The sequence below is a fragment of the Carassius carassius genome, chromosome 50, assembly GCF_963082965.1.
Source record: "Carassius carassius chromosome 50, fCarCar2.1, whole genome shotgun sequence".
Lineage (NCBI taxonomy): Eukaryota > Metazoa > Chordata > Actinopteri > Cypriniformes > Cyprinidae > Carassius > Carassius carassius.
The window spans coordinates 3,499,312-3,526,035 of NC_081804.1; the positions used below are offsets into that span (position 1 = coordinate 3,499,312).

Genomic DNA, 26,724 nt, shown 5'->3' on the forward strand with positions numbered 1-26,724 from the left:
CATTGACGTTGGGGTTGAGGAACTGTGTTCTGGCGTAGCGTGTGAGCATGTTGATGATGACCACCTGACCCCACTCCTCCACGTCAATCAACAGGTTACACAGCTTACGGTAGTTCTTATGGATCAGATCGATGCGGTCCGGACACACTTCCTCAAACGCCATCACCACACTGCCGGCTACCAGCTACACACACACACACACACACACACACACACGCGTGCGCGTCAGGAATGAGGATCACATCTCAGGACTGACCTGAAATGATTCTGTCACTCACTGTGGTTTTATCAGACAGCAGCTTCTCGATGACTTCAATCAACTGATCTTTCTGTTCTGGGTCCAGACTGAAAGAAAGAAAGAAAGAAAGAAAGAAAGAAAGAAAGAAAGAAAGAAAGAAAGAAAGAAAGAAAGAAAGAAAGAAAGAGAAAAATGACCATAGGCCCCTTCAACCTGTGGCTCTTTTTAACTTTTATTGAATATTAAAGAAGTAAAACTAAATTCTACAATGCTAAGAAAACTTAATACATAGCTGTGTGAAATACTTGACTGAGATTGGTCAATTGCATTTAAGTGGTCAAATATTGTTACATATTGAGCACTTAGCTGCTGCATAAGTCACCATTTTTCCTAGTTTCATATCACACACATAATTCCATGCTTTTTCATACTTAAATTATTTCATTACGAATTAATATTTAATATCTACTTCATTATTTATTGTTTTGCTCGTGGGATATATAAGGATACACAAGGTTCTTGATCACCCTCTTGAGACTGACTTGAAAAAATGACTATACCTTATTTTTTATTTATTCTTAACTATATATGTAAGATTAACAAATAAATGTTTACAAATACCTAGAAATCGAATAATACATAAAAGGTTTTAAATATAAAATTGTAATAATTTATATTTATATAAAATATATATTTATTAAACGATATATTACACAAAATTTACTTTATTATATAATTCATATGATAAATATATCTGTATTTTGAAATAAAGGAGACTTTTTTATATACACTACCTTTCAGAAGTTTATAAGACTTTTATAAAAAGGAAATTAATACTTTTACTCCGCAAAGATGCATTAAATTGTTTCTTTTCATCAGACAATCCTGAAATTAATATTAATAATAATAATAATAATAATAATAATGTTTTCAAAAGGATCATGTGACACTGAAGACTGGAGTAATGGCTGTTGTAAATTCAGCTTTGCATCAAAGAAATAAATTAAATTTTAAAATATATGCAAACAGAAAACATTTACTTTAAATTGGAATAATATTTCTAATTACTACTGTTTTTACTGAATTTTTGAATCAAATAAATGCAGCACTAAATGAACAGTTACTTACTCCCATGCCATGTTTTATTGTACCTGTGTAGTTTGGGTATGGCATGAGCTGCGGTCTTGCGGACGTATGGAGACATGTCAGACGCTGCCTCTTTGATGGCTAACATCATGATGGGCACGATGATGGTCACTCTGATGCTGGACAGCACACGCAGGGCACTCGCACGGATCAGCTGGTTGGGGTCCTGAATCAGGGGTCACAACTATTTAATTAGAAACAGATGCTTCAATAATGTGACTTCACACAGCAGAATCAAAGGGTGTGACAGGTATTTCCTCTATCTGAACACTAGAGGGCATTTTTGGTCCCATATGACACACTTTTGCAACATCTTGAGTGCATCATACACTATTAGCATGTTCTCCATACTGTATAATATGTGCTGTAAGTTTATATTTGGATCGCCTCTCCAGTCATAAAACACTGGAAACAGTATGACAAAGGCACATGGATGGTATACTATTTCCACATTCTGGCAATATGTATTTGATTTATGGTTTAGTGTTTCCTCAAACCTCTTGCACTATGGAACAGGTTTGTAACAGTTCTATAATTTAAGTAGAAAAAAAAAAAGAAAACCACAGAAGCTTTAAATATATGAAGCTAAAATTAATAATGAATTGTAAGATGAGGAATTTAGGTATATATATATATATGTATATATATGTATAATAAATTATAATGTATATAAGTATATTAAATATTCTATATACAATATATTAAAATTATTTATTTATTATTTATATTTTTCATATTTAGTATAAATATTAGATGAGAAATCAGAAATTTTGCATTGGCAACTAACTGAAATAAGCTGAAGCAGTAAAATTAATTGAATATAAATAAAACTAAAACTAAAAATGTGAATAGTAATATTAAAAAAATTATATAATAATAAAATTTACAAAAGCACATTACAAGCTAAATAATAAAAAACTTATTCAAAATATGAATACATTAGTACTAACTTGATCTTGGGGTTTATTTTGCAATAAACTACTCTACATTATCTTTAACATAACTATATTCAACAAGCATAAACATAATATAAAGGTTTTTATATATTACAAGAATTTTAATATATTTATATAATATATTCAAATGTATATACAAATATTCTTTACATAACTGAATTGAAAACATTGCAATAAACAGCAGCTTTAACTAAATAAGCAGTAGTCTTACAACACACTCAAAAGTACATTATGCACTTTCAATACAAAGCATGCAAACTGGAGTGTAGCATTTTCTTATGTTACGGATGTTGTGAAAGATGGTGAGGGAAGGTTTTGTCAGGATTGACCTTCAGTCCTCTCTGGAAGGTGGAAATGGACAGCAAAGCGAGATCCTGCTGTTCTTCAGCGTACCGCACGAGATACACGTACACCAGCTTCTTCACCTGAGAGAGAAAACACACGTCACTGCAAACTCACAAAGCACACATACACTGGAGGTGTAAAGAATACCTGTAATCATACTTGAGTAAAAAAAAAAAAACCATATCCTTCAAAAAGGTCTCTTCAATATAACAGATCAATTAAATAATGTTAAGTTAAATGAAAAAGTCAAAGCCTTCTTGCACTGGATGTGCTGGTTTCGGCCTCATCGCCGGTTGGAGTCATGTCCCCTTCACAGCTACTTGCTAAGTAACTCACATTCACATCAAGTATCCTTGTCGACAAGTTTTGGTGAGTAAAGGCACAACGCACAAGATATAGTACTGCCTGTAGTTGAAATGTCACTTTTTTTTGTAGCAGAAGTAAACTGCTGCAGAAAAAGCTAGGTGCCGTGCAACTACAAAAAATGTAGTGGAGTAAAGAGAACAGATCCTTATTCAAAAATGTAGTGAAGTAGAGAGTAAAAGTTAATAACTTTATAACTTTGATACTCAGTAAAACTGATCTAATGTTGAATGCATTTTTTTGCGAGTCAGCACTTGAGCTTACAGTGACTCATGAACAGAATCACGCTGCCTTTGCAAACTAACACAAGATTAAAGTTTAATAACAGCCTGAAAAGCTGACATCCTGTAAACTCTGAGCTGCTCCTCTGCGTTTCACTCACCTCAATGTTCTTACAGGCCACGTTCTTCACCACTGCAGGGAAGAGTTCTGAGGTGTTCTTCCCCCGGGCGATCATCTGTGGGAAACACATTCTGATGTAAAATATATAGTGTGATTCAATTATACTGTGACCCTAAAAAGACTCTGGACACTTAGTACAGTTCATCCAGAAATGAAAATTCTATGTATAACAAATGACAGAATTTTAGTTTTTGGGTGCATCATGCTAAACACTGTGTCCAAACCAGACGTAACATGACACTGCGACAAATGACAAAATATATATTTGCCATATTAAAGAAAATATTAAATAAAAATATAAAATAGAAATAAAAAATAATTACAGTATTACTGTCTTTACAGTTTTTTAAATCAAAGACCTATTTAAAAAACAAACAAACAAAAATATTACTGAGCCCACACTTTTGTCTCCAAATCTGTCTAAAGATATATACAAATAACATAATTTGGTATAATTTAAAGTTCCCCATTTGAAAAGGTTGCCGACTACAATTAGCAAGTTAAAGTCACAATTTATTTTAAATATTAATATTGAATCTAAATATATTACTGACATGGTCTACTTTTGATATGCAACTAGTGTTAACAAGGATAGTCTTAAACTTCAATAATAAAATGTGCAATAAGCGCTACATATGAAAGACGACAGTGGGTTTTATTATTGCATCAGTTTGCAATAATATTACAACCAAGTACATTTGTTGCACTATATTCACTGGACATATTTGCTTGCTACTAGAAGAAAAAAAAAGGTTTTATAATATGCAGTGATGAATCATTCACAGGAAGATAACGAAAAATAGGGTGACATTTGGCTTGGTTCTGAAGGAATCGTGTGTCTGCTGCCAGTGCCACCTGTGCTCTGTGAATGGAAACAGTATCAGGTGGCTGTTTGTGGCTTCTGAGCTCTTAGTGATAAATATTTCATTCTTGATCTGATCCTTCCCAATACAGAGACACTAAAACAGCTCATGAATATTAAACACATTTCACATTTCTGTCCCGTTTCCAAAAGCGCTCGCTGAAATCGCTCATCTCGCGATAGAAACAGATCTGATGCAACAGTTACAAACCGTCGAGAGCCCGGACTTCACAAAACACACAGTGACAGCGGTATTTACTGCCCTCTATATCAGCCTTCTGTCTATTTACACAGTCGCATAATTACTGACATGAATCCAAATGTCTCTTCCTGAAACACAAAACAATCAGCTTTGTTATTTGACTTAGATTTCTGTTTAAATATCTGGTTCTGTTCATCGATACAGCTATAAAACCGAATCTGCTGGGACTTTATTAATGATGATCCATGAAAACTGAACACAAATTTCACAGTCCAGCTGTGCATCACACAACGAGACGATGCAATTGACGCCTGAGAGAACTGCATTGTGGGACACCTTACGCATTTTATAATGCACATTTTGGCATGTCATTTAATGCGTTCAGAAAATGTGCATGCTATACACATACTGAATACTTCAGAAATAATATGCACAAAAACTTGAAAACAAAACCCAAATGCTGAATGTGTTTGGTGTACTCACCGCAACAATACGCTTCATGGCCTCCAGCTTCAAGGAGTCTTTATTACTGTCCAGCATTTCCTTCAGGTCATCGTGTCTGAAGATGTAAAACAAAAAAGACAGAATTTTATCAACTGTTCTTGTTCTCTCTTCATTAAAAATCTCACAAAGGTGACCATTAAAAGAAGATTCAGAGAGACTCGTTTCAGCTCTTTAAGAGCCCTGCAGACATTCACGAGTTCAGAAGAACCAACCAGAGCAAATGAAATTAAACCTTGCATTAAGAATTCACACAAATTTGACATACAGAGAATCAAAACAGACAAACACACCCAGAAACACCATCAACAGCACGATCTGGTTTTCATAAGCACCAGATATTAACTCAAGGGAAGCCACAAACCACTCCGCTTTCTCATTTGGATCGCAATTGTTTCTCCAAAAAATCAGTGGCAGTGATTTGCTGTTCTGACATGCTTCTCCTGAGAAGAAGTCTCTCAAATGCATTTTTTACAACAAAGTCTCAAACTCTGGTACCATAAGTTATTGCAAAGTTAGAGATCTCAGTATGAACTCCAACATTTCTCATCAGATGACTTGAGCAATACCATACACATTCATTCATCTTTATAGATGCCAAAAACTGCCTTGTTTATGATGAATTATAGCAAAAACATCTAGGAAAAGTTGATATTCAAATGTAAATGAAATCTGCATTAAATCTCCCCTAAAAGGGCAACTTCTGAGCATTTGTGTTCACTAGAAAAAATTTTATGGGTATAAATCTAAATTATTGGCAATGTTAATGATCCTCCAGACATCTGGGGAAAACTATTAATATTAAAATAAATGAATTAATATCAGCTCAACTGACAAAAGATATAATGTCGAGCCAAACTCATTCTAATTGGCCAAAGTTTAGCTAAGACCCACATCTGATCCTGGGTCAATTAAACTCGTCGCAGATGAGACTTTCTGACATCCTGTGCAAGAAATACCTGTCTATAAACACACATTACTATAGCAACCACATCCTAATGTTAGCAATCTTGTTTTAGAAAGAAGTCATGAAGAAGAGATGTTGAATCTCTCGTTTTATCGCTCTCTCTCTCTTGCCATTAATCACACTGGTTGGGTTTAAATCAACAGAGAGACATCTGCTCACACATTCACACACAAACAAACTCAATGAACATATCTAGTATCAATTCCCACTTACTAGTGTGCATTCTTGCCTCAACTATGCACAGATATTAATGTATTTAAAAATATAATAATTATGTTTGCTTGTTCTTTGATGATGATTCATACATAGCAAGAATTAGTAATTGAGTTCAAAACCATATTTAAAAATGTCTCATTTGAGTGTACATGAATGACCCACCACAACATCAAAATAGAGGCTTTGTTGCATTTCTTGAGCAGCAAATCAGCATATCAGAATGATTTCTGAGGCATCATGTGACACTGAAGACTGGATTAAAGATGCTAAAAAAATTCAGCTTTGCATCACAGAAATAATTTTCATAAAAAAAAGTTCTTTTAAATTGTAATAATATTTCCCTATTTTACTGTATCTCAGCCTTGGTGAGCATAAGAGACGTCTTTCAAAATGAATTGTAGTGTATAAAGGTCTGTGCTGTAATAGTCAAAAGCCAATCATATTAATATATTCAAATGTATGCAGATTCCAAATTAGTTATGGGCAAATGCAGTACTATAATAAAGTAACAGTCTACAGTGATGCAACACTGGATTTCCACTGATGTCATCACAGATCAGAACCCTCATCAATGAAAACATGTCAAGCATTATGACACTCCTAATAATGTCGCAGCGGGCTCAGAACAAGTGAATCAGAGCGAGTGTGTGCCCTCAAAGCTGTGGCGTGAAAACATTGTCAACTGGTCGAGATAACACAATTTGCTAATTAAAAACATTCCCCCGGTGGCTGTCATGCCACTGTCGCTGGAATTAAACGACTATGATATCTCGCAACACACCCAGGTCCTGCTCTCTGGTTTCCACAGCAACAAAGAGAGAGCAATAAACTCCAGCGAATAGATTTGCTGCCAGAGTCTCCCACCCAATACGACCATCTATCGCTCCTGAAAAAAGATTGCCTTGGCGGCCTTCATTAGCTGGAAGGGTCCGCGGAGATTCACACCGTATAAGCACCGTCAAATATTAGTGTGTGTGAGAAGGTGGGGGTGGTGTTTCCTTTCATGCATCAGAGTGTGTGTCCTGTCTTGATGGCTGTGCTAGTCGTGTGTGGATGCGCTCTGTCAGCTCAAGTTACCTCACACACACAAACGCGCGTGCACGCAGTGGGTCGTGATCAGAGGATGAACACAGGCTTGGTGATTCAGCAGACATGCTACAGTCAAATACATCATCTCCACATTATGGCAGATTATTATGTCATATTCCAGAGAGCTGTGCATGAACTGAATGCACTGTAAGTCGTTTTAGATAATAAATGTAGTGGATAAACAGTGTCACACATCAGAGATGAGCAAGGGGAAGTCTCTGAATCACAGTATGAACTGCTGCATGCAGAGGGAATACAAACCTGTAATCACTTTCCCTCCTGACCTGCAGTGACTGAGCACCAATGCTTTGATTTACATACTGGAGCTTTTAGCAAATTAATTAGTCCTGACGAAAGGTCTGATGCTGGGTATACTTACACGGTATATTTTTCGACAAATAGAAAACTATTAGGCCTGAAACACAGTCTTACATGTGTATATATATATATATACATATATGAATGCATTAAATATATTTAGGCATCAAGCTTGCACAGCTATATATATTATATAAAATATATATCATTTTTAACAGGTTAGAGTGTTTGCAAAAAGCTTATAGCTTTTTTAAATAAATTTTTATATTTATTATTTTAATATATTATATTATAATATTTAAGCTTGATTCACACTGTAATACACTAAAAAACTCAAAATAATGTAATAGTAAAAAAATATGTTCGAAATAGACTGTCAAATCCACATTTTATTTAGTTGTTGATAAAGCTGATAGTAAAATTATTATTGTTGTTGTGTATAGTTGTAAAACATCTAGTAATTTGAAGGAACTCCAGATCACTTGTTACAGTCACAGTAACAACACAAGAACATCTCAATATGTTAAACAACACAAAGTAATAGCATTGCATTGTCCCAGCAGCTTCGCATGCATTTGCATGAGAAGAATATTTAACTCGTGTAAAGCTATATTATAGCATATTGTAACAACCAAATAATTATGTAACATAAGCTCCCTGCAGAGAATCTTATTTGTAATATATCTAATTTTCTTCAAACATGAGATACTTTGAGCTCCATATTATTAAAGTTATTCATAATTCAACACTCCACAGGGTTATTCCTTTCTCTCTAATGACCTGTTGAGGAGCACAGCTATCCGCTCTGGACACAAACTCTGAGACAGTGATGCTCTTAGAGTCTCTGCCAACATTTCTGAAGATCTATATGACTGTACGAGCAGGTGCACAGGTGACTATTACACCAACCAGAGCTGACAATTAACAAACCCTCTGCTCAAGAGGTACAACAAGACAAGATCCAGTAGGGAAGAGAAAGCAGTTTCTCCTAGACAGCAATGGCTCTTAAAGAGCTTCAGAAGTGATCAGATTATAAGAGTTATACCAATTACACACACACACACACACACACATATACATTGATTGATTGTAATATATAATTGAAATAAAAAATATATATTTATGTAAAAAAAAAAAAAAATTCTATAATTATAATTGTTTATTATTTATACATTTTTAAATTATAATTTATAAAATCGTACATTTATAGATTAAATGTAAACTAATTTTATTCAAATTTTTTTATCAAAAATTGTACATTTAGAATGAATATTGAATAAAAAGAATTTATCGGTTTTTTCATATGTGACTATTTTTTTCAGAGAAACAACAGAGGCAAAGTGGCTTAAATTATGCTTTGAAAGAGTATCAGTCAGACAGCCATTCATGAGAGTTAGCGTACCGTAAAGGTTGCGTTTGAACGCTGTTAAGCCCCTCCTCCTGCGCAGATCGATCTTCTGACCCCTCCCCACCTCCACCTCCACCCCCACCACCCGTCCCCCCAGATCTCAGGTGTCGGAGTTCTTCAGGCTGGACGGCGCTGTACCAGTTTTGTGAGCCACTGTCGGGTGTCAGCACCGGACTGAGAGCTTCCTCCTGGCTCTGAGTGACTCCCTGCACACCCTTCACCATGTTCACGGCGTTCACAGGCAGCTGGAGCAACTTCTGCATGGTAGTCATCGTCAAGCTAGTCTGAAAACTTTTGCACCTGTTTAGATCCCCTGAGACAGGTAAACACACCCGTAGATGATTCTTGAAGAGCCAAACGGTCACACACACCTGTAGAATCAGTTTCAAAAGCAAGCAGACCGTAAACTCCAAAGCACAAGCATGTAACAGCCTGTTGTACTAAATCGTCAGGTCTGGTCTTCAGCTGTCAACACAATGCAGATATGCAGGCTTCAAAGCGCTCTACGTTCTTTCCTTCTTTCACATGAGGCGACTCCGAGAGGTGAGGAGACGAGAAGGGAGGTGACAGTAAAAGCTGTTCTCATCCTGCTCAGAGCCGACTGATGGTGAACACACTGCTCTGATCGCTAAACAAAGCTAAACCCCGCCTACCAGCACCAGACCCCACCCCTCGTGAAACACACACTTGGTCTCTCCCTCTCCTTCATTCACACCATCACTCTTTACCAGTCCCTGGCACATTTTTCTGTCCCTCGTCCTCTTTTCCTTTGTATTTTCTGCAATGGTCGATTGCCTCTCCCTCTCTCTGATATGACTCAGCTAGAAATGCTGCTCTGAAAAAAGGCTTTTCACAGGAAAACCCCTAAGTTGAGATGTTGGCAATCACAAGCACTGAATTATTAGTCGCTTTGAATACTACATAAAAATTTAAAAACACCGCGAAGATATTCTTACGTGGAGTCATACATGTTGTCTTGAGTGTGCGCACATATTGCACCATTCACAATTGGTTTCTGTTTCTTGACTCATTATTTGATTCATTTGAAAAAGGTTCAAATATTTCTTACACAAAATTGGTTTTAAAATGTGAAATAACAGGGTTTTTTTTGCATCATTTGCATGCAAAACAGTGTTTGTCTAGCTCAAACTGGTTTTAAAACTGAGTGAAACTGAATCTAAATTATAAACTAAATCAGACTGATTCACTGATTTTATTTACTTCCATTCTGACTTCTGAGTCCATACAGTTCAATTCAGTTATTTTCAGTCTGTCCAATTCGGTTTGATTAAAATGATTTTGTTGATACAGCTCGATTCATTTAAATCAGTGTGATTCAGTTCCATTTACTATCATTCTGTGTGATCCAGTTTGTATAAATTTCAAATCAATCTGCTTCGATTCGATTCCCTTTCATTCCGGCCCATATGGTTTGATAAAAACAATTAAACCAGTGTCATTCTGTCCAGTTCAATCTGATTTATCTCAATTTAGTTTTTTTCTGTCCAATTGACTTTAAAAAATCTGTTTAATTCTATACAGTTTAATTTATTTGAATAATTACTATTTAGTTTGATTCATTGTCATCCTGTCCAACACAGATTGATTAAATTTGAATCAGTCTGATTTAGTTTGATTCAATTTCATCCTGTATAATTCAGTTTGAGTAAAATGCTTCAGTTTCATTCTGTATGACATTTTTATTCAAATGAATCAGTAAAATACTTTTTTTTTTAATTCTCGTTCATTCTTTCCAGTACAGTTTGATTCATTTGAATCCTTCTGATTCAGTTCCATTCCAGTCAAATTTAGTCTGATTAAAATTATTCGGTTTTATTCTGTCTGATACAGTTTGTTTCATTTGAATCATTATGACTCAGTTAACTGTTATTTCGTCAGATACAGTTTGGTATAATCTTTATAGATACCAAAATGAATACTTTAATCAATCTGATCCTTCATGTTTGACACAGTTTGATCAAAATGATTCACAGACATTTTGTTCACTACAGTTTGATTCATTTGAATGAGTCCCATTCTTATTGTCAGCATGTGACGTGGCGTTTCTGAACCCAGAATAACATGGAGAAGGGAACAACTGAATTCACAGACAGATGCAGAACTCACACTTCAGTGCTAAAAGCCACTGACCCCTAAAAAGACATTCTCCTGCGTCAGAAACCCCCAAATCTCTCTAAACTCACATACAGAGTCTGTCTGACTGATCTCCATGAATACTTGAGGGTGATTCTCTACAGCTACTCTGTTTATTTAGCTGTTCACGGAGCAGAGATGGAGAGCCTTACAGTAGCAGATCAGAGGGGCGGGTTGCCAAGGCAACAGTATGTGAGAATCGCTTTTCTTCATGTTCACCATGGAACCAGTGGAGCTGCCACCATACACACACACACACACACACACACACACATCCTGCAGCTCAACAGTGTCAGATCTCTGTGACAGCAGAGCAGAAATTTTTAAAGGGGTGATTATGATGATGTGATGATTAAAATATTTATGTTAGGCTCTGTCACATTTATGCCTCATTCACAATAACAACAGCATGAAACGCATTCACAATGCATCTCATTTTCATACCTTGACATATTTCTAAGAGAAAGAGAATATTAAGTGGGAAATAATTGAGGACAGGGAGTGTAAAATATGTTAGGCTATAATATAATTGGTTATTATTATTATGATTATTATTATAATTGATTATTATTTTTCAGAAGAAAGTTGCTTCAGACGTTATTCTGATAAATACATATATATATATATATATATATATATATATATATATAATAACGTGGACTGATGAATGAACTAAAAACTAAATAAAACTTGGGCTTGGTGTTATTGGGTTTTTTTTCATCCTAAAAAAATTATGAAGCAACACAACTGTTATCAACATTGATAATATTAAGAAATGTTTCTTGAGCAGCATGATTTCTGAAGATCATGTGACACTGAAGACTGAAGTAATGATGCTTGAAATTCAGCTTTGATCACAAGAATAAATGACATTTTAAAATGAATAAAAATATAAAACAGCTATTTTAAATTGCATTAACATTTCACAATATTACTCTTTTCACTGTATTTTTTATCAAATAAATGCAGCATTGGTGAGCATTAGAAAGCTTCTGAACAGTAGTGTAGCTATTACACAAATAACCCTCCACCACAGAAGCTCATTGTAGATCAGTACACATGATATATCAGTGTTTCTATCACCATTAAATAATATAAAAAAAGAATAGTGAGCATCGTAAAAGTCGGGTTTGTTGACTAGTCTCCATGTTCAAATGAGTTCCAATGACACCCTGACAAAAGCAATGATGGGAATAAATGTGCATCTGGCTCCCTCTACTGTCTGAGAGAGAGATGGCGTGAAATAAATGATGCCCAGTGAAAGAACAGATTTATCCAAGCAGTTTTATTTTAAGCATTGTTTATATACTATTATAGCATTTATTTATTAATACTGAATAATTTTTTAATGTGCTTTTGCCATTTTCATTTAAATTTTATTTATTTTAAATTTAATTTATCATTAATTTATTATTTATTTGCATTTTCTGTTTTAGTTTTAGCACTTTTAGTACTTCAGTTTATTTGTAGTTAGTTGCCAAAGCAACATTTTTAACGTGTTTACATATTTATTTCAATTACCAAAAACAATTATTTATCAATTTAATCTCAGTCTTAGTTACCTATAACAACACTGGATTCAACAAGCATCAAAAACACAACTGATAAATGATAGACATTTCAAGTAAACAATATTAGCAAATGAACACTGAATCCATCAGCTACAGGATGAGCATGACCTCAGCAGAAGCAGACCAGAACCTTGATATTCTCCACACACCAGACTGAAGCACCTGCCTCAGACAGAGAAAGAGTCTGCCAACACTGATTATCAATCTCAGTTAAAGATCTAACCTTCAGAATCATCACATCTTCACAAGAGACAGAGGTAGAATAGAGGAAGAGGAAGAGGAAGATGCCAGCTTCAATGTAAAGATGTAAAATCCTGGGTTAAGGTCACATTTACCCCGTGTTAAACCACATTTTCACATTTGTAAGTTTTGTTTCCCAGAAAAAGAAGGGGAAAAAACTTAATTTACTTCACTAATTATTTTACTAATTTTGGTATTATTTACTACCACAGTATTTTTTATATTTTGAATTAGCTTTTATTTTTATATTTACACTTTTCATTTTAATTTTATTTTTAGTGATTTTGTTATATGTTTTTGTCATTATTATTATTATAAATATTTTAATTTAGTTTGATTGCTAAACTGAAATTTTTTTTTACATTTGGAATTTTGTTATTCCAATTGTGGTGCCAAAGTTAAAAAGTGTGAATTAATATCCCAGAGTAAAGTGGGAAACATGGACAAAACTAACTCTGCATTATTTATATATATATATATATATATATATATATATATATATATATATATATATATATATATATATATATATATATATATATATATATATATGTATATATATATATATATATATATATATATATATATATATATATATATATATATATAAGCAGTGTGAATTAAAAACCCAGACTAAAGCATAACTATGTGAAACATGGACAAAAACATCTAAGAGTTTTTTTGTTTCCCAGAAGTTTCTGGGAAGGTTATCTACTGATAATAAAAATAAAACATTAAAATGGTATCTAGAAAACGTTTTGTATACAGGTTATCTTAAGGTTATTTAAAAAAAAAAACTGTCGTTCACCCACAAAATAAGCAACATTGTGTGTTTGTTGAGATGCTGATCTAAAGTTATACTCAACAGAGACGACGGTAGTGGTGCTGGTCACGTGATGCTAGCGACGCTAAGACTACAGGATAGCGAGAGATACAGATTACATGGCTATATTTACACTGTAAAACCAACGATATATCACTGCCATACAAATATTAACAACATAAACCAAACGTTTCACCAAATAAACGCCTAAAACAGTCAGAGTGAGGTGTAAAACAGGACAGAAGTCATCATGTGGGACCTGAGCGCTGTCCACCGACTGGTGCTGAAACACAAACACGCGAATCACACACGTACACTACACACTCCATTCAGGCCAGTTTCTCTCGATGTTTATCATGTCCTTGTTTTTCCACGGAATTCATTCGTTCATCCGCGCATGCGCACCTCGCCCCGTCTGAGATTTTCTGTAAGGTAAAGGCTCCGGTGGGCCGTCCCCGGGTTACGAGGGTTCACCGAGCGTCTCACCTCTTGTAGTCGGAGGAGAAGATGCCGCCGCTGGCCGGGTCGTGTCCGTACTCGGGCTCGCTGGCGGAGCCGCCTTTCTCATCGCTGAACGCGGAGCTCGCGGACATCCCTGCTGCTGCTACTGCTGCTGCTGGTGCTGCTGCTGCTGATGATGATGATGCGGAGCGGCGGAGAGCGGAGACTGAGTCACGTGACCAATTACGCGGTGCTGAAGCAGACAGAGCCGGAGGAGCGCGCATGCGTGCGTGAGCACCTCCACCTTTATCCCTGTTCATATCTGTTCCCATTTTATTTTATTTTATTTTATTTTATTATCCCTCAATACTGTAGTGACATCACATGATATAAACGTTTTATTTTACATTAGATTTGATCTGTACTGTTGTGAGATAACGAAAATATAATTTAATTTAGCATCTAATTTTTAGTGAGAGAGATTTCTTGAGAAATCACTTTGAACTGTGATTAAAATACAACAATTCACTTTGAGTTGTATTTAATTTTATGTCCACAATTTAGTATGAAGTATTCCAAAATAGAACATAAAATGAATATTTTTAAATAATTTTATTTTACTGTACTCTACAATGTACCCAAACACACACACGAAAAATACAGAAACAATAAACAGCATTATATAAAATACTAAAGTGTATTAAGTAATTTATGTATTTATTTATTGTCAGGTTTGCTTTCGATTTTATTTTATTTTAATTTATTCTGTACAATATACATAAACAAACGCACATACTCACAATTTAGAAACAAGTAATAAGCAATATTTTATAAAATACTAAAATGTATTATTACTAGAAGGATTGTTTAATTTGGTTAGGTTTTCTTTCTAACCACCAGATGGCGGCAGCGCTCCGTCATGCAGCTGCTCCTGCTGGCAGAGGTTTGCTCACACTGCCTGTATTAATTGCACAGATTATTACGTATAATGAAGAGCCAAGGACTGATCATTCTACAATGAAGGTCATAGCAACAGACCAATAAGAAGTGACTTAGGGCAGAGTCTGTTCTGTGGGTGTTTCGGTTTTCAGTTCTCAGGCCAAAAGTTGACATCAGCCTGCCTGACTAAACATAAAACTTCTCACTGTTAATTAATTTAAAATACTTTAAAGTGAGCCATTTTTGCTATTTCTTTAAAGTGAAGAGCAACATGCAATTAGACGTTTTATGCTCTAATGACAGCTGAAAGAGGCTGTAGTCATCCTAGATTAGAAATAAAGATAGATAGACTTTGTCAACATACAACTTCATGTAAGAAATATGTTTATCTGCCTTATTTTGCAGCTTGTTTCAGACTTCTGATTCATTCACTACTGTATGTAAATAGTTAAATTAACAGGGGTCTCTAAACTCAGTCCTGGACAGCCGGTGTCCTGCAGGGTTTAACTCGACACCTGCCTGGAAGTGTATAGTATGGGTAGTTAGAGCTATATAACACTACTTTGTAACATTTGTAATCTCTTAATGAGTCCTTGCTGAATAAGAATGTTTTAAAATCCTACACAAACATTTGGAAAACATCTTTTCAGGAGTACACGCACAAAAAAAAAAAAAAAAAAAAAACCGACAATGAGCCACAAAAGTCAAGTTCTGACTTTTGGGATCTTCAAATATGTGCCAGATGAGGAGGATTTGCCTTGCGGGGTCTTGGTTCCTTTGTAAGGTTTCTTCTTCGTTTAAACATCCAAGGGGGTTTTCCTCTGCTTGCTCACTTGGAAGTTAGCAAGGTACTATTTTTGGGAAAGCTGACTGGAACAGTGTATTCTGAGAGCACCATTCAAATGATTTGAACTACCCACTGATATTCTTTCATTAGACCTTCAGACATAGTTTGAAAACAATAGTACTGTTCAAACAAACGGTCTCTCACAGACCAGATCTGCAGTTGTGCTGTGATTAGAGGTTCTGTTCTTCAGCTGGTAACAGCTGCTAAGAAAATGAGGCCTTAAAAGGAAAAACATGAAACGAGAGCACATATTCACTCTAAAATAACATATCTGCAGCAGTAATATGAAAGGTACAGAAAGATGTCAAATCCATACAAGGAAAGAGTTTTTGCCTTTAACAAAATTAATATTTTGCAGAGAGAACTCATTACAAACACAGCATTTAACTTCAAGACATTAACTAATGGACTGGAGTGGTGTGGGTTACTTTGTGATGTTTTTAATCAGCTGTTTGGACTCATTCTGACAGCACCCATTCACTGCAGAAGATCCAGTAGTGAGCAAGTGAAGGAATGATACATTTACCCAATTCTCTTCCCTTGAAAAATTGATAATTTTTTGATGACCTTAGGAGTAGGTTTTCAGCGGCAAAAAAAAGGTTGATTTCTGAAAAGTGATAAAAAAAATCTCCAAACACTCAAAATCCTCAGATTCCCTTTTATTCTCCAGTTTCACATTCTGAAAAAGAAACAGCATTTACTTTTTTTTTCTTCATATAATACAGCAATGTTAGCAGTCCGTTTAAACTCTGCCACAGTCTGGACACTTCAGTATGTAACAGCAAAAAAACAAAAGGAAAATCAAGATTGCACTTATTTACTCCAAACAGGTTATAGACGGAATTAACCACCAACTAAAACACAAAGATACAAGGGAACACTAAACTACTCCTACATATATACTTATTTAATTGCACAAAACAAATGCATAAATATTCATTACACTAATGTACAAAAATACTAGTACATTTCTTTTTTTGTTCAAATATTCTCCAAGCAGACACCGATAGCAGAGGACTGGTGATTTCAGGGCAGAGGAAGATGCAACAAAGGTCTGGAGGAAACAAGAACTCGAATCTGCTCGTTCACGTCAAGATCACAAACACAAACAAATACCCAGTGCATGTCATCAGTTCTTAAAAATAGAAAACCATTACACAGACTGGATTTAAAAAATAAAAAAAAACCTCTGGGTTAGCTGGGATGAAAAAAAATAAAGGTCTGGATTTTAAAACTCATGCCTTATCGCATGCAGAACGACGACCTCAAAAACATACATCTACCAGAGCAGCTAGACATGTTGAACGCCTGCACAATTGGCTCATCATGCGTGGCTTTTGAAATGGAGACGGTACCGTGAGGTTTGTCAGAGTCCTCAGCATCTCAGAGTGCCTTGTAGAAGACTTCCTCCAGGAAAACAATCCTTCATGTTTAAATTGTCCGTTAAATAAACCTGATTAAATTAAATGCTGCACCCAGTGGGCCTTCATTTAAACCGGAGGGAGAAAAAAAAAAAAAACAACAACGTCTGGTACAGAATGGCATCTGTGGAGATGAGAACAGCCCATCAGCCTATGGTCATCTATGATCAGAGACAGTGATCACATGCAGAGAGTGAAGAGCGATACTCACAGATTTAACAGAACTGGCGTGACTTCCATCCCGGCTGAGAACTTTCAGAGGGAGAAGGGTACCAGCGCATCTACAGACAAGATGAACAAGAAAAGTTTCAATGAGCGGTTTGAGATTTCAAAAGCTTCTCCTCAACCAACAAAGTTTTAATTTACACTAATATAATAAAACATGTAGATAAATGTATACAAAACTGCATTACCATTTATTTGCATCTTTTTATATAAAAGGATAAATATACACTATTACTACGTTTTAATTTTGAATCATACGTCACATGAAAATATTCTAGAATTAAAAAAAACACATTAAGTTACTTGCATATTTTATTTAAAATACACTTGCATTGTTTTAAAATAAAATATTGAAGTATAAATCTTATAAAGCCATGCATTACGACATTGTATTTGCATAGATTTAAAATAACTTCTATAATAAAAATTAACACAAAAGCCTAATTATATGCATTTTAAATTATGCAGTTTCAAATATTCACAAAAATTTCTATTAAACTATTAGGACTTAATACTACTATTTATATTCTGTAAACACACACACACGAGCTTAACATTCAGAACAATTTAAATCTCCCAAAACCCATATAGCCAACTAAAACTACAACTGCCAAGAGCCATTTAATTACCACTTTGAAACCTTTCAGACATTGTTAAAAAGCCTTTAAAATGAATAGGGCAATAACAGACAAACAAAACTAGAAAGAGAGAAGAATTTCTACAACACCAAGCAGTTTAAGCTGTGCTAATGACCTGATGCAAGCATGAATTCCCTGACTGAACTGGAAACTTATCAGTGCATCTATAAACTCAGCAAGATTACATTAACTCCCTTCCCCAGCCAAGGGCAAGAGAACCACAACAATCAGCCTGGCATGTCCGTTTCAGCCCTTTGCCAACTCTCACTCCGAGCTTCCCACGTTCTTTACGAGCGGTCGGGATGTTTGAAGACACAGCGCACACAGACACAGAGTGCAGGTCGTCTCACTCGCTGCAGCGGTGATCTTCCTCTGCAGGTGTGTGCTGGAGAGGGTGGAGTAAGAGAAAGCCAAGGGCTCTGTTCTTCCAGCAGTTTAACTGCAGACTTAGTTGCGTCATCCCGACTACATGTAAACATGCCAAAAGGAATTCCACTTCCATTTTCCTTGAGCTATATCAAGCAGGACTGCTATATGGCTCTTTTGGGTGACAAACGGTTTTGAATGTCTAATATTTAACTACTTTTGATCCAGTAATAAAAGAAAAAAAAAATAGTTCTGCACATGTAAAAAAACATTTTACCATATAAAATACAAATGAACCACCACCAACTAAAATTACTTCACACACACCCCATATAAAAAGTAGAAATTATACATACACAATGTTGATTGTTTATATACATTGTGCACAATGCTGTTTATATAATATAGAATGACTTTGTATATACACACAATTTAAGCACACAAGTTGATCTCTCTGAAGACCCTCAGAGTGACATTGGGCAGAGAAGGTGTTAGCGTGTGGATCCATTAGCACACTCGCTCGCTTTCTCACCCAGAGGATGAAACCTTTTACAACCCCTTTGAGATCCTGACAAAACATCCTACACTTTAGCAAGTTCTTCCGAACATGATTGGAAAATGTTTTTTTGGGATAAAATCTTAACGCTTTAATAAAAAATAAAAACTATTACATTTGTCCCGTTCTCTTTACGGCTTGAGGAACCTGTGAACGTACAGTACTACTCAAGAGACTGAAGTAAAACCTCTTCATCCGTGACCTTTAGCTCTCACTGGGTTTCCATGACAACCACAAAGTCTAGCCATCCAATCAATAAACTTGATCAGTCAGCACAGAGTCTTCAAAACCAATCACATTTCATTAAACTTAAGTAAACAAAGAATGATTGACCATAAACCATGTCAGCATTGCCCGAGTAGCATGAGGCACTTTAATTTTTTACCCGTTTAAACCTACACTGCAAAGTGTTTGCAGGGGAGAATTTTAACATGTGCTGCTTTTAATGGATCATAAAAAGGCTCGAACACAGTTTTTTTGGCTAAACTTTAACCGGCACCTCCCTGGGCACAGATTCACTCAACGAGTCCATTATAATCCAACCTCTGAGATGCAATTAAAAACAGCTTTTCTCTGATGTGATCTCTTAGCAACACTAGCAGGCCAAGGAATGTTGTTCTGAGGGATTGTGGGTAATATTCAGAGCGGACCCCTGACACCTCAGGTTTAGCTGCATCATGTCGGCCCAGGGTCAGTTTCCATCAGAGCTCGAGTCGGGGCATTATGGGAAATGTTAGCAGACTGAACTACAAGCCAAAAGAATTGAAGGCTAATGATATATATATATATATATATATATATATATGATCAGATTAAAAATTAACATGCATAGCCAGAAATATTCAGAATTAAAATAATATTAAAACTCAATTTAAAATAGTGTATGCTAAATACGAATTAGTAAATCCTTAAAACTTGGCCTTGGGACACATTTAGAATAGGACAAAATCAGAGAGACAGTGATGGAGTGAAGGAAAAGGAGGACACACCGGTTGGTCCCTCACCTGGGCGTGCAGGGCGGCGGCGGCGGCAGCGGCGGCGGGGTACGTGAAGGCGGCGTGAGGCAGGCCTGGGGTCAGTTCAGTGGTGTAGAGAGGATACGGAGCCCACGCCTCAGGAGACGCAGGGATCAGTGCTGCCCCCGTCAGGTCATCTACAGAATCACATCTGAGAGTCACACACGGAACCAAACACTAGGTGTTTTATAGCACTTTATACAATAGAGATGGTCTCAAAGCAGCTTCACAGTAATAAACAGGAAAGTAACACGCAATACAAAAGTTCAAATATGACAAATCCAAATTTTGCAGAAAGAGACCATAGTGTCATTATTCAGCTCAAGTAAATTCAGCGTTGGATCGGATCAATAAATGTGTAGTTTATAGATTATGAAACCAGTTAAATTCAGCTATAAGCATCTAAACAGATGAAAATGGTCATTATTTAAGTTCAAATGTCGATTCAATTCGGTTCAATAACAATATTGATGTTGCAAAAATTCATCAGATAAACCAATTTGATTCAGCTATAAAGCAGCTACAAAATAAACTGAATAAGGAATACTGAATAGCCTCTCATCTGAGGGTCACTGTCATCAAATTGATAATATTACGTGCATTTTAACCGCCAACTAAGCCAGCCAAAATGAAACCGCATCCAACATACACACACTTCGAATATTTCCACAAAAATATGAAGTCCTGTGACACTGAAGAATGGAGTAACGGCTGCTAAAAATTCAGCATTGCATCACAGGAATAAACATTTTCAAACAAAAACTAATAATATTCCACAACATTGTTTCTGTATTTAATCAAACTAGTGCATCCTTTGTGAACAGACAGACTTAAATTATATACATTAGCAAATACTATTTTCAGCCACCCATACATCTTACCAACATCAAATCTCAAATTAACAAAAGCTATATTCAAACAATGGGAATAATAAAAGCATTCAAAATGACATCAGGGTGTTTATAAGAATGCACTATAAATCGAAAAACCTTTTCATTTGCGTTTTTAAGGTTTTGTGTACAGATGACAACGTTATAAAAAAATAGATCCACGAAAATGTCTAAAACTGCTGTATTATACATGCCAGGCCCGTAGTTGGCAATTTATGGGAAAAAAAAAAACCAGTGTCTGCTACAGAATAAACACGTAATACACATGCACAGAGTTTTCACAAGTTCACATTTTATGAAGTTTACAAGGAGACAAAGGTCTTCAAACGTTTGCATTTCCCACAAAACAGCATAGTGTAAATGAACAACCAAAATGCATAAAGTATTGTTTTTAGTTGAAAACAAGTGCAATATGGACGGTTACTGGTGGCTTATCGTAAATGAACTCCTGTTTTGCAGTGTGGGCGGGGCATAAGCCCAAGGTTTTACTCACATGGGTCTCGAGCGATGAAGTGCGCACCCAGAGCTGGGTGCAGGTTGGAAGGGTTTGGCGTGGCCATCAGTTTACTCTTTGCCATCTTTGTGTTGGCTTTAGCAAACTCAAGACGCAGCGTTTGAGGGCTCTCTGGGTCAAAGCGGATACCCTGAGAATAGATGAAATCGGGTGTTGGGTCTAATTATTCTTCATACAATGCACAAATCAATCAGCAGGTCCATAAACAGAACAGCAGCACAAGTGCACTGATTCCCAAAGTATCCTACATCCCACTGAAAAAGCATGACATCATGGAACATTTCTTAGAGACAAAGTGAAACTTCCCCCTCAGAGAGGAGAGCAACATCTGAGTTAAGAGCGAAGTTTGGGGGACATAAAGCACAGACAGTCTTATAAATGATTAAAAGCTGCCATCACTTCAGCTTACTGACGGACCAGTGGTTACTTACGTTCAATGCATTCTTGGCTGCTTCAGCCCCAGACCGGCTGTCAAACGTGACAAACCCCACAGGCTAGAGAATGGAAAGAAACAGATAGACCGAGGTAGAGAGACAAAAAAAAAAAAAAAAGTAGATTTTCCCAATCAACAACTAAAAAGCAGAAAGCAAATCTTATAAGAATTGTAACATTTGACCCTGCCCCAAAAACTTTCAAAATTAAGATAAATAAGTTAATAAACTTTTAAATGTGATAAAGCCTGAACCTATAAAGAAAGCAGTTAAAAATACATTCTCTTTATATATAGGTTCAAGGGTCTTTGTTACTGCATGTGACAAATCTTTATATGTAAAAAAAAATTAAGATGTTGTCACATGCATATTACAGGTGATAAAATCTGAACCATCTCTTACATACAGAACACATTTAGGCAAAACAACTACATACAAACCCAGGAATGTCCGGAAATACAAATTTATGATTTTGGGGTTTATTAGAAATTAGAAAGTTTTTGGGAAGGTTAAAATTGTTAGATTAAATCATTTGTGTGGTCGGATAATAATGGATGTATGATAATAATAATAATGATAATCCCACTGAAGGGAAATAAGTTTCCACTTTACCTGTTTTGAGGTAAGCTTTATGAGAGATCCTTCATATCCCTGTTTAACAAAAGACAAAATTTATAAAATCAGGAAAATTTCAATGTCAATTCTTAAAATAAAAATAAAACCACATCCAGAAAAAGGTGGACTAACAAAACAACCACCTCTTACCTTGAAGGGTCTGAATAGCAGGTAAAGCTCACGTGGTTTGATGTCAACAGGCAGCCCGCTGACAAACAGCGTTCGTACCTAGAACAGGGAAAAGCCTAAATGACATCAGCACACAAACGATTGACAGAGGGCAAAAATGCAGTGACCTCTGACCTAGGAGTGCCATGTATGGTCTTATAAGAGTGCACCTGAAAAGGAGAAGAATAGGAATCATTCAGAACTACCTTTGATCGTCTCTGTCCCTTCCTATCGTGTCAGAATCTCCCCGTTTGTCTGCAGAATTTGCTATTGGAGAGTGAATGTGTTCAGATCAAATCATGAGATTGTGTTAGTTTAGTGAGCAGAAGTGTGTGCGTGGTGATCAGGTGTGTGTGACCCTGAGCATGGATGCGGAAACCTCTGCAGGGAGCGGACAGCATTATTGCTCCAATGTGAGTGGAAGGTAAACCTAGTTTAACTCGACAAATTAACAGGATGGATCAAATTATATTACAGTGAACAGAGAGAGAAAGCAAATGGCGATCAAATAAATAAAGTATGGACACAGCAAAAAGAAACTAGCACTTTACCTCAGAATTCCACATTTTATCCAACAAATTAAAAGTAATATGGATTCTAAAGTTACTCAAAAAGCAGCGAGCATTTAAAAACAGATGTAGCAACTCTATACAGATCTAGTGGGGAGAAGAGAAAGACTGGAGGACACGGTGTGCTATGACCTTTTACGGAAAAGAGGAGAGGGAGAGAAAGAACTTCAGTTCAGCCTGACCCATCACATTCTCCCAGCTCACATTTTACCAGAGAACCAAATGAAACCTTTTTTTATTGCATTAAAATAAAGAAAATTCTCTCAAATTGTTTGGAGTTTTCGCTTTAATTCTGCAACATTTTCAAAACAGAATATCAGTGAACTCAATGAATTCTAGCAATTTCTCCCTTAGAGTAAGTGCATATTAAAATTATTATAACATTCTCCTTTTTAACACCGATTACATAAGATCAGATTGTCAATGAAAAGGTTTGTCTGAGTAAAAAAAAAAAAAAAAAGGCAAAGTAGCATTTATAATATTTAATAGCCCTGCATTATTTAATTCCAATCATTCTCAATTACAGACTGTTAATTAAACCGTATTTTCCCCCCGTAGAGAGAATTTAAAAATTCATAAAATAAAAAAGGAAAAGAGAAAAAGACCATCAAGCAAAATATAAATATATATATTTTATTAATATAGTTAACTATTTGATTTTAATTCTGCACTAACAAAAATATCAAAATACAATAATTGATTTATTGTTTTTATTTGGGGGGGGAGGGGTTATGAAATCTACTGTAGCTTGATAGCACCATGGTATTCTTTTAAATATAACAATGCCATGAATGAACACCATTGTATATAAACTACATGGTAAAATCCTAAAAAGAGTGCAAGGTCATCATAATGCTAAAAGAGCAAATCAGAATGTGTAGCAGGACAAACGTCCATCACTTAGATTTCTACATTTCCACCAGTATATCAGCCACTGGAAACCCGACATGTCCTGAGCAGTCGCAGAGTTCAGACTCCTGTCAGGCTAAAAGCCCCCAGCAGAAACTTTCAGATTATCCTCAATGTTCCTGTACACGAAACATGAGTGCAGTGCTCAAGTGCTGCCAGCAGCTGAGAGGGCAAACAAACAGGAATTTAATCAAAAAGGAATAAACACAGTCCACAAGCACAAATAATGGACAACGTGCCACTTAACCTAAATAAACAGTTGATTTGGTCTGCGGTCAGAAAAATGGGATGCAGGTTTCGCAGGACCGAAACAAAGGGCATGTACGGGGATGCCAGCGACCGGTTCGAGGCACAGAGGGAGGAAACCCCTGTCCTAATTACTGCAGGTTGAACACAATGAACAATCTGAACACACCACACGCTCTGACCCAGTGCTGCCCAGTAACAATGACAGGACACAACTCCCACCCAAACACTCAACCAGAGTCCAACTCAAACTACACCATTTACATAAAGACCCTCACTAACTACTCACTTTAACAAGAAACTGCTTAGGACTGATGCGTTCTGACAGAGAGTGTATTTGCAAATTGCCTTGTAAGGTCTTAAGCCAGTAAAAGAATACACTAAACAGCAGGAAATGCCTCTACAAGAGGTCAGAGGTGGCATCGGCACTCAAGAGCATAGAATGTAACTAAAAATAAGACTTTAGATAGAATAAGAAACTGCTTCACTCATTTTACAGCAACTGCTGAAATATCTACATTAAATGAAAAGGCTAAATAATAAAAGCATAAATAATAAGAACTCAATTTAAAAAGCATTTTATTTAAACAATTAAATAGTAGCAGTCTTTTGGGGTCTTGAATTAAAATTAAGTTCTAATTTAAAATAATGCCTCCGTTAGAAATCAGAGACTAAATCAACACTGGAAACAAATACTGAAAAAAAGTAAAGTAGTTAGTTTTAAAAATAAATAAATAAAAATAAAAATGCGTCTATGCAAATGAAGATGTTTGGGAATTTAATATATATTAAAAAAAAAACCTTCAACACTTTCGACCCACGTTCAATTAAATAAAAGACAGCCCCAACTTAAAAGCTCTAAAAGTAATAAAGTGGGTTTAATTTTTTTTATTATTAATTTTTTTTTTTTATGTCATTATCTCTGGCAGACCCACGTTCAGTGCGTCACTGTTTGCGCGTCTTTAACGAGACCCTGAGAATGACGGGAGGAAAACAGAAAAAAAAAAAAACAAAAAAAAACAGAAAAACTTCAGAAGAACAACCACCGAAACCGTTGCTTGTTAAATCTGCCTTTAAACTTTATGCAGTCACACGAGTGTGTCTCTCATCAGGTGAGTCTCATATTTCAATGCCAACTTTAAGATTAATCATCAACAGACTCCGCATTCCTCTCAAGCTTTTCCACAGCAAACGCTTTTCCTCAAACGTCAAATCAAACGCCAGAACGGTTTTCCACAGTCATCCCCCGCCAGAGACTTGAACTTCACTAAATGAAGTTTATATTGACCAAAAGAGTTTATTTCTCTTACCTCCTCCTCTAATGAAACACTGGTGTTCGTCTCTGAATCTGACTTCAGACTCATTGTGTAACTTTAACGCTTCTTTGTGCCAGAAAAATAAAAATAAAAAGTTTCCCTGTCGGTGATTTTGTCCCTGGTGTGCGTTAAAGTTGCAGAAGAATCTCGTGTCGTTTGTGCCCAGTGAAGTCGTGAGTTAAAGCCACAATCCGAAAGTAAAGGTGAGAGGTGCTCTGTGAGGGTGACAGAAGGGAAAGGAGGTGATTTTTGGAGTTTTTTTCCCGCCTCGCTCACATCAAGCTCGTTTGAGTTGAAATGGAAAGAAAGGAGTAAAGAGGAACCGTGGGTAGGTTTAAAGCTGAAGTTGTGCGTCTGCTCTTCTGTCCCATTAGCGGATCAATCATGTTAAATGCGCGCACCCGAGCTTCAGATGGGACTCAGCTGCGCGAGGCCCGGCCCACTTTACCACCATCATCACCATATCTAACCCCTCCTCTACAACCATGCCTGCCTCTATCTAACCCTGCATGGCTGTGTCTGAGACCAAGGAGGTCTATAATGATTACAGAATGTCTTCCAATGTCTACTATTCATGCCAAATATGCCAATCTGCCATTTTTGCTCATTGCGTTGAGTTCCTTAGCCTGGTTGCTTTGAACCAATCACTTGAGACATATATGTCATGTGACTACGCACTCTGGAGCCAAAAGGAAATAATTTTAATTGACTGGCTGATGCCAACAGAAAAAGGGGTCCAAACCCAAACACTGGCAACTATTGAGAGCTTCTGATATCAAAATATCACTTACAATATAATGGAATTTTTAATAATTA

General features: G+C 36.0%; 2 protein-coding genes across 9 annotated transcripts in view; both read right to left on the bottom strand.

Annotated features, from left to right (window-relative positions):
• Nucleotides 1–14,443, bottom strand: part of LOC132133208 (AP-3 complex subunit beta-2-like) — a 33,131-nt gene extending 18,688 nt beyond the window's left edge. For 3 of the 7 annotated variants that reach the window (XM_059545978.1, XM_059545976.1, XM_059545977.1), the window contains exons 1-7: nt 14,288–14,442; nt 4,998–5,073; nt 3,431–3,505; nt 2,670–2,765; nt 1,390–1,550; nt 279–345; nt 2–184 (exon numbers count right to left, since the gene is read on the bottom strand). In XM_059545978.1, coding sequence (XP_059401961.1) covers nt 2–184; nt 279–345; nt 1,390–1,550; nt 2,670–2,765; nt 3,431–3,505; nt 4,998–5,073; nt 14,288–14,394 — 765 coding nt within the window. In that variant the 5' untranslated portion in view covers nt 14,395–14,442. Of the gene's footprint in view, nt 1; nt 185–278; nt 346–1,389; nt 1,551–2,669; nt 2,766–3,430; nt 3,506–4,997; nt 5,074–9,007; nt 9,605–14,287 lie in introns of those variants that run through there. The other 4 variants (XM_059545975.1, XM_059545971.1, XM_059545974.1 and 1 more) reach the window with 4 other exon arrangements.
• Nucleotides 14,444–16,672: 2,229 nt separating this feature from the next.
• Nucleotides 16,673–26,304, bottom strand: LOC132133073 (RNA-binding protein, mRNA-processing factor 2a). 2 transcript variants are annotated; one of them, XM_059545769.1, is made up of 8 exons: nt 25,903–26,304; nt 22,851–22,928; nt 22,698–22,736; nt 22,086–22,148; nt 21,634–21,784; nt 20,224–20,387; nt 17,661–17,730; nt 16,673–17,573 (listed from the first exon to the last, which is right to left on the bottom strand). In XM_059545769.1, exons 1-7 carry the CDS (start codon nt 25,954–25,956, stop codon nt 17,665–17,667), a joined length of 615 nt encoding a protein of 204 aa, XP_059401752.1. In that variant the 5' UTR covers nt 25,957–26,304; the 3' UTR covers nt 16,673–17,573; nt 17,661–17,664. The 2 variants fall into 2 exon arrangements, with proteins under 2 accessions (XP_059401752.1, XP_059401753.1); XM_059545770.1 differs by having other exon boundaries at nt 20,239–20,387; nt 25,903–26,300.
• Nucleotides 26,305–26,724: the final 420 nt, after the last annotated feature.

Bases quoted from the DNA above. Each gene is read 5' to 3' on its own strand.
- LOC132133073 (XM_059545769.1), bottom strand. From the start codon at position 25,956: ATGAGTCTGAAGTCAGATTCAGAGACGAACACCAGTGTTTCATTAGAG. The intron at 22,929-25,902 runs GTAAGAGAAATA...TCCCTGTTCTAG, and splicing joins GTGTTTCATTAGAGGAGGAG to GTACGAACGCTGTTTGTCAG. The intron at 22,737-22,850 runs GTAAGAGGTGGT...TTTGTTAAACAG, and splicing joins TGCTATTCAGACCCTTCAAG to GGATATGAAGGATCTCTCAT.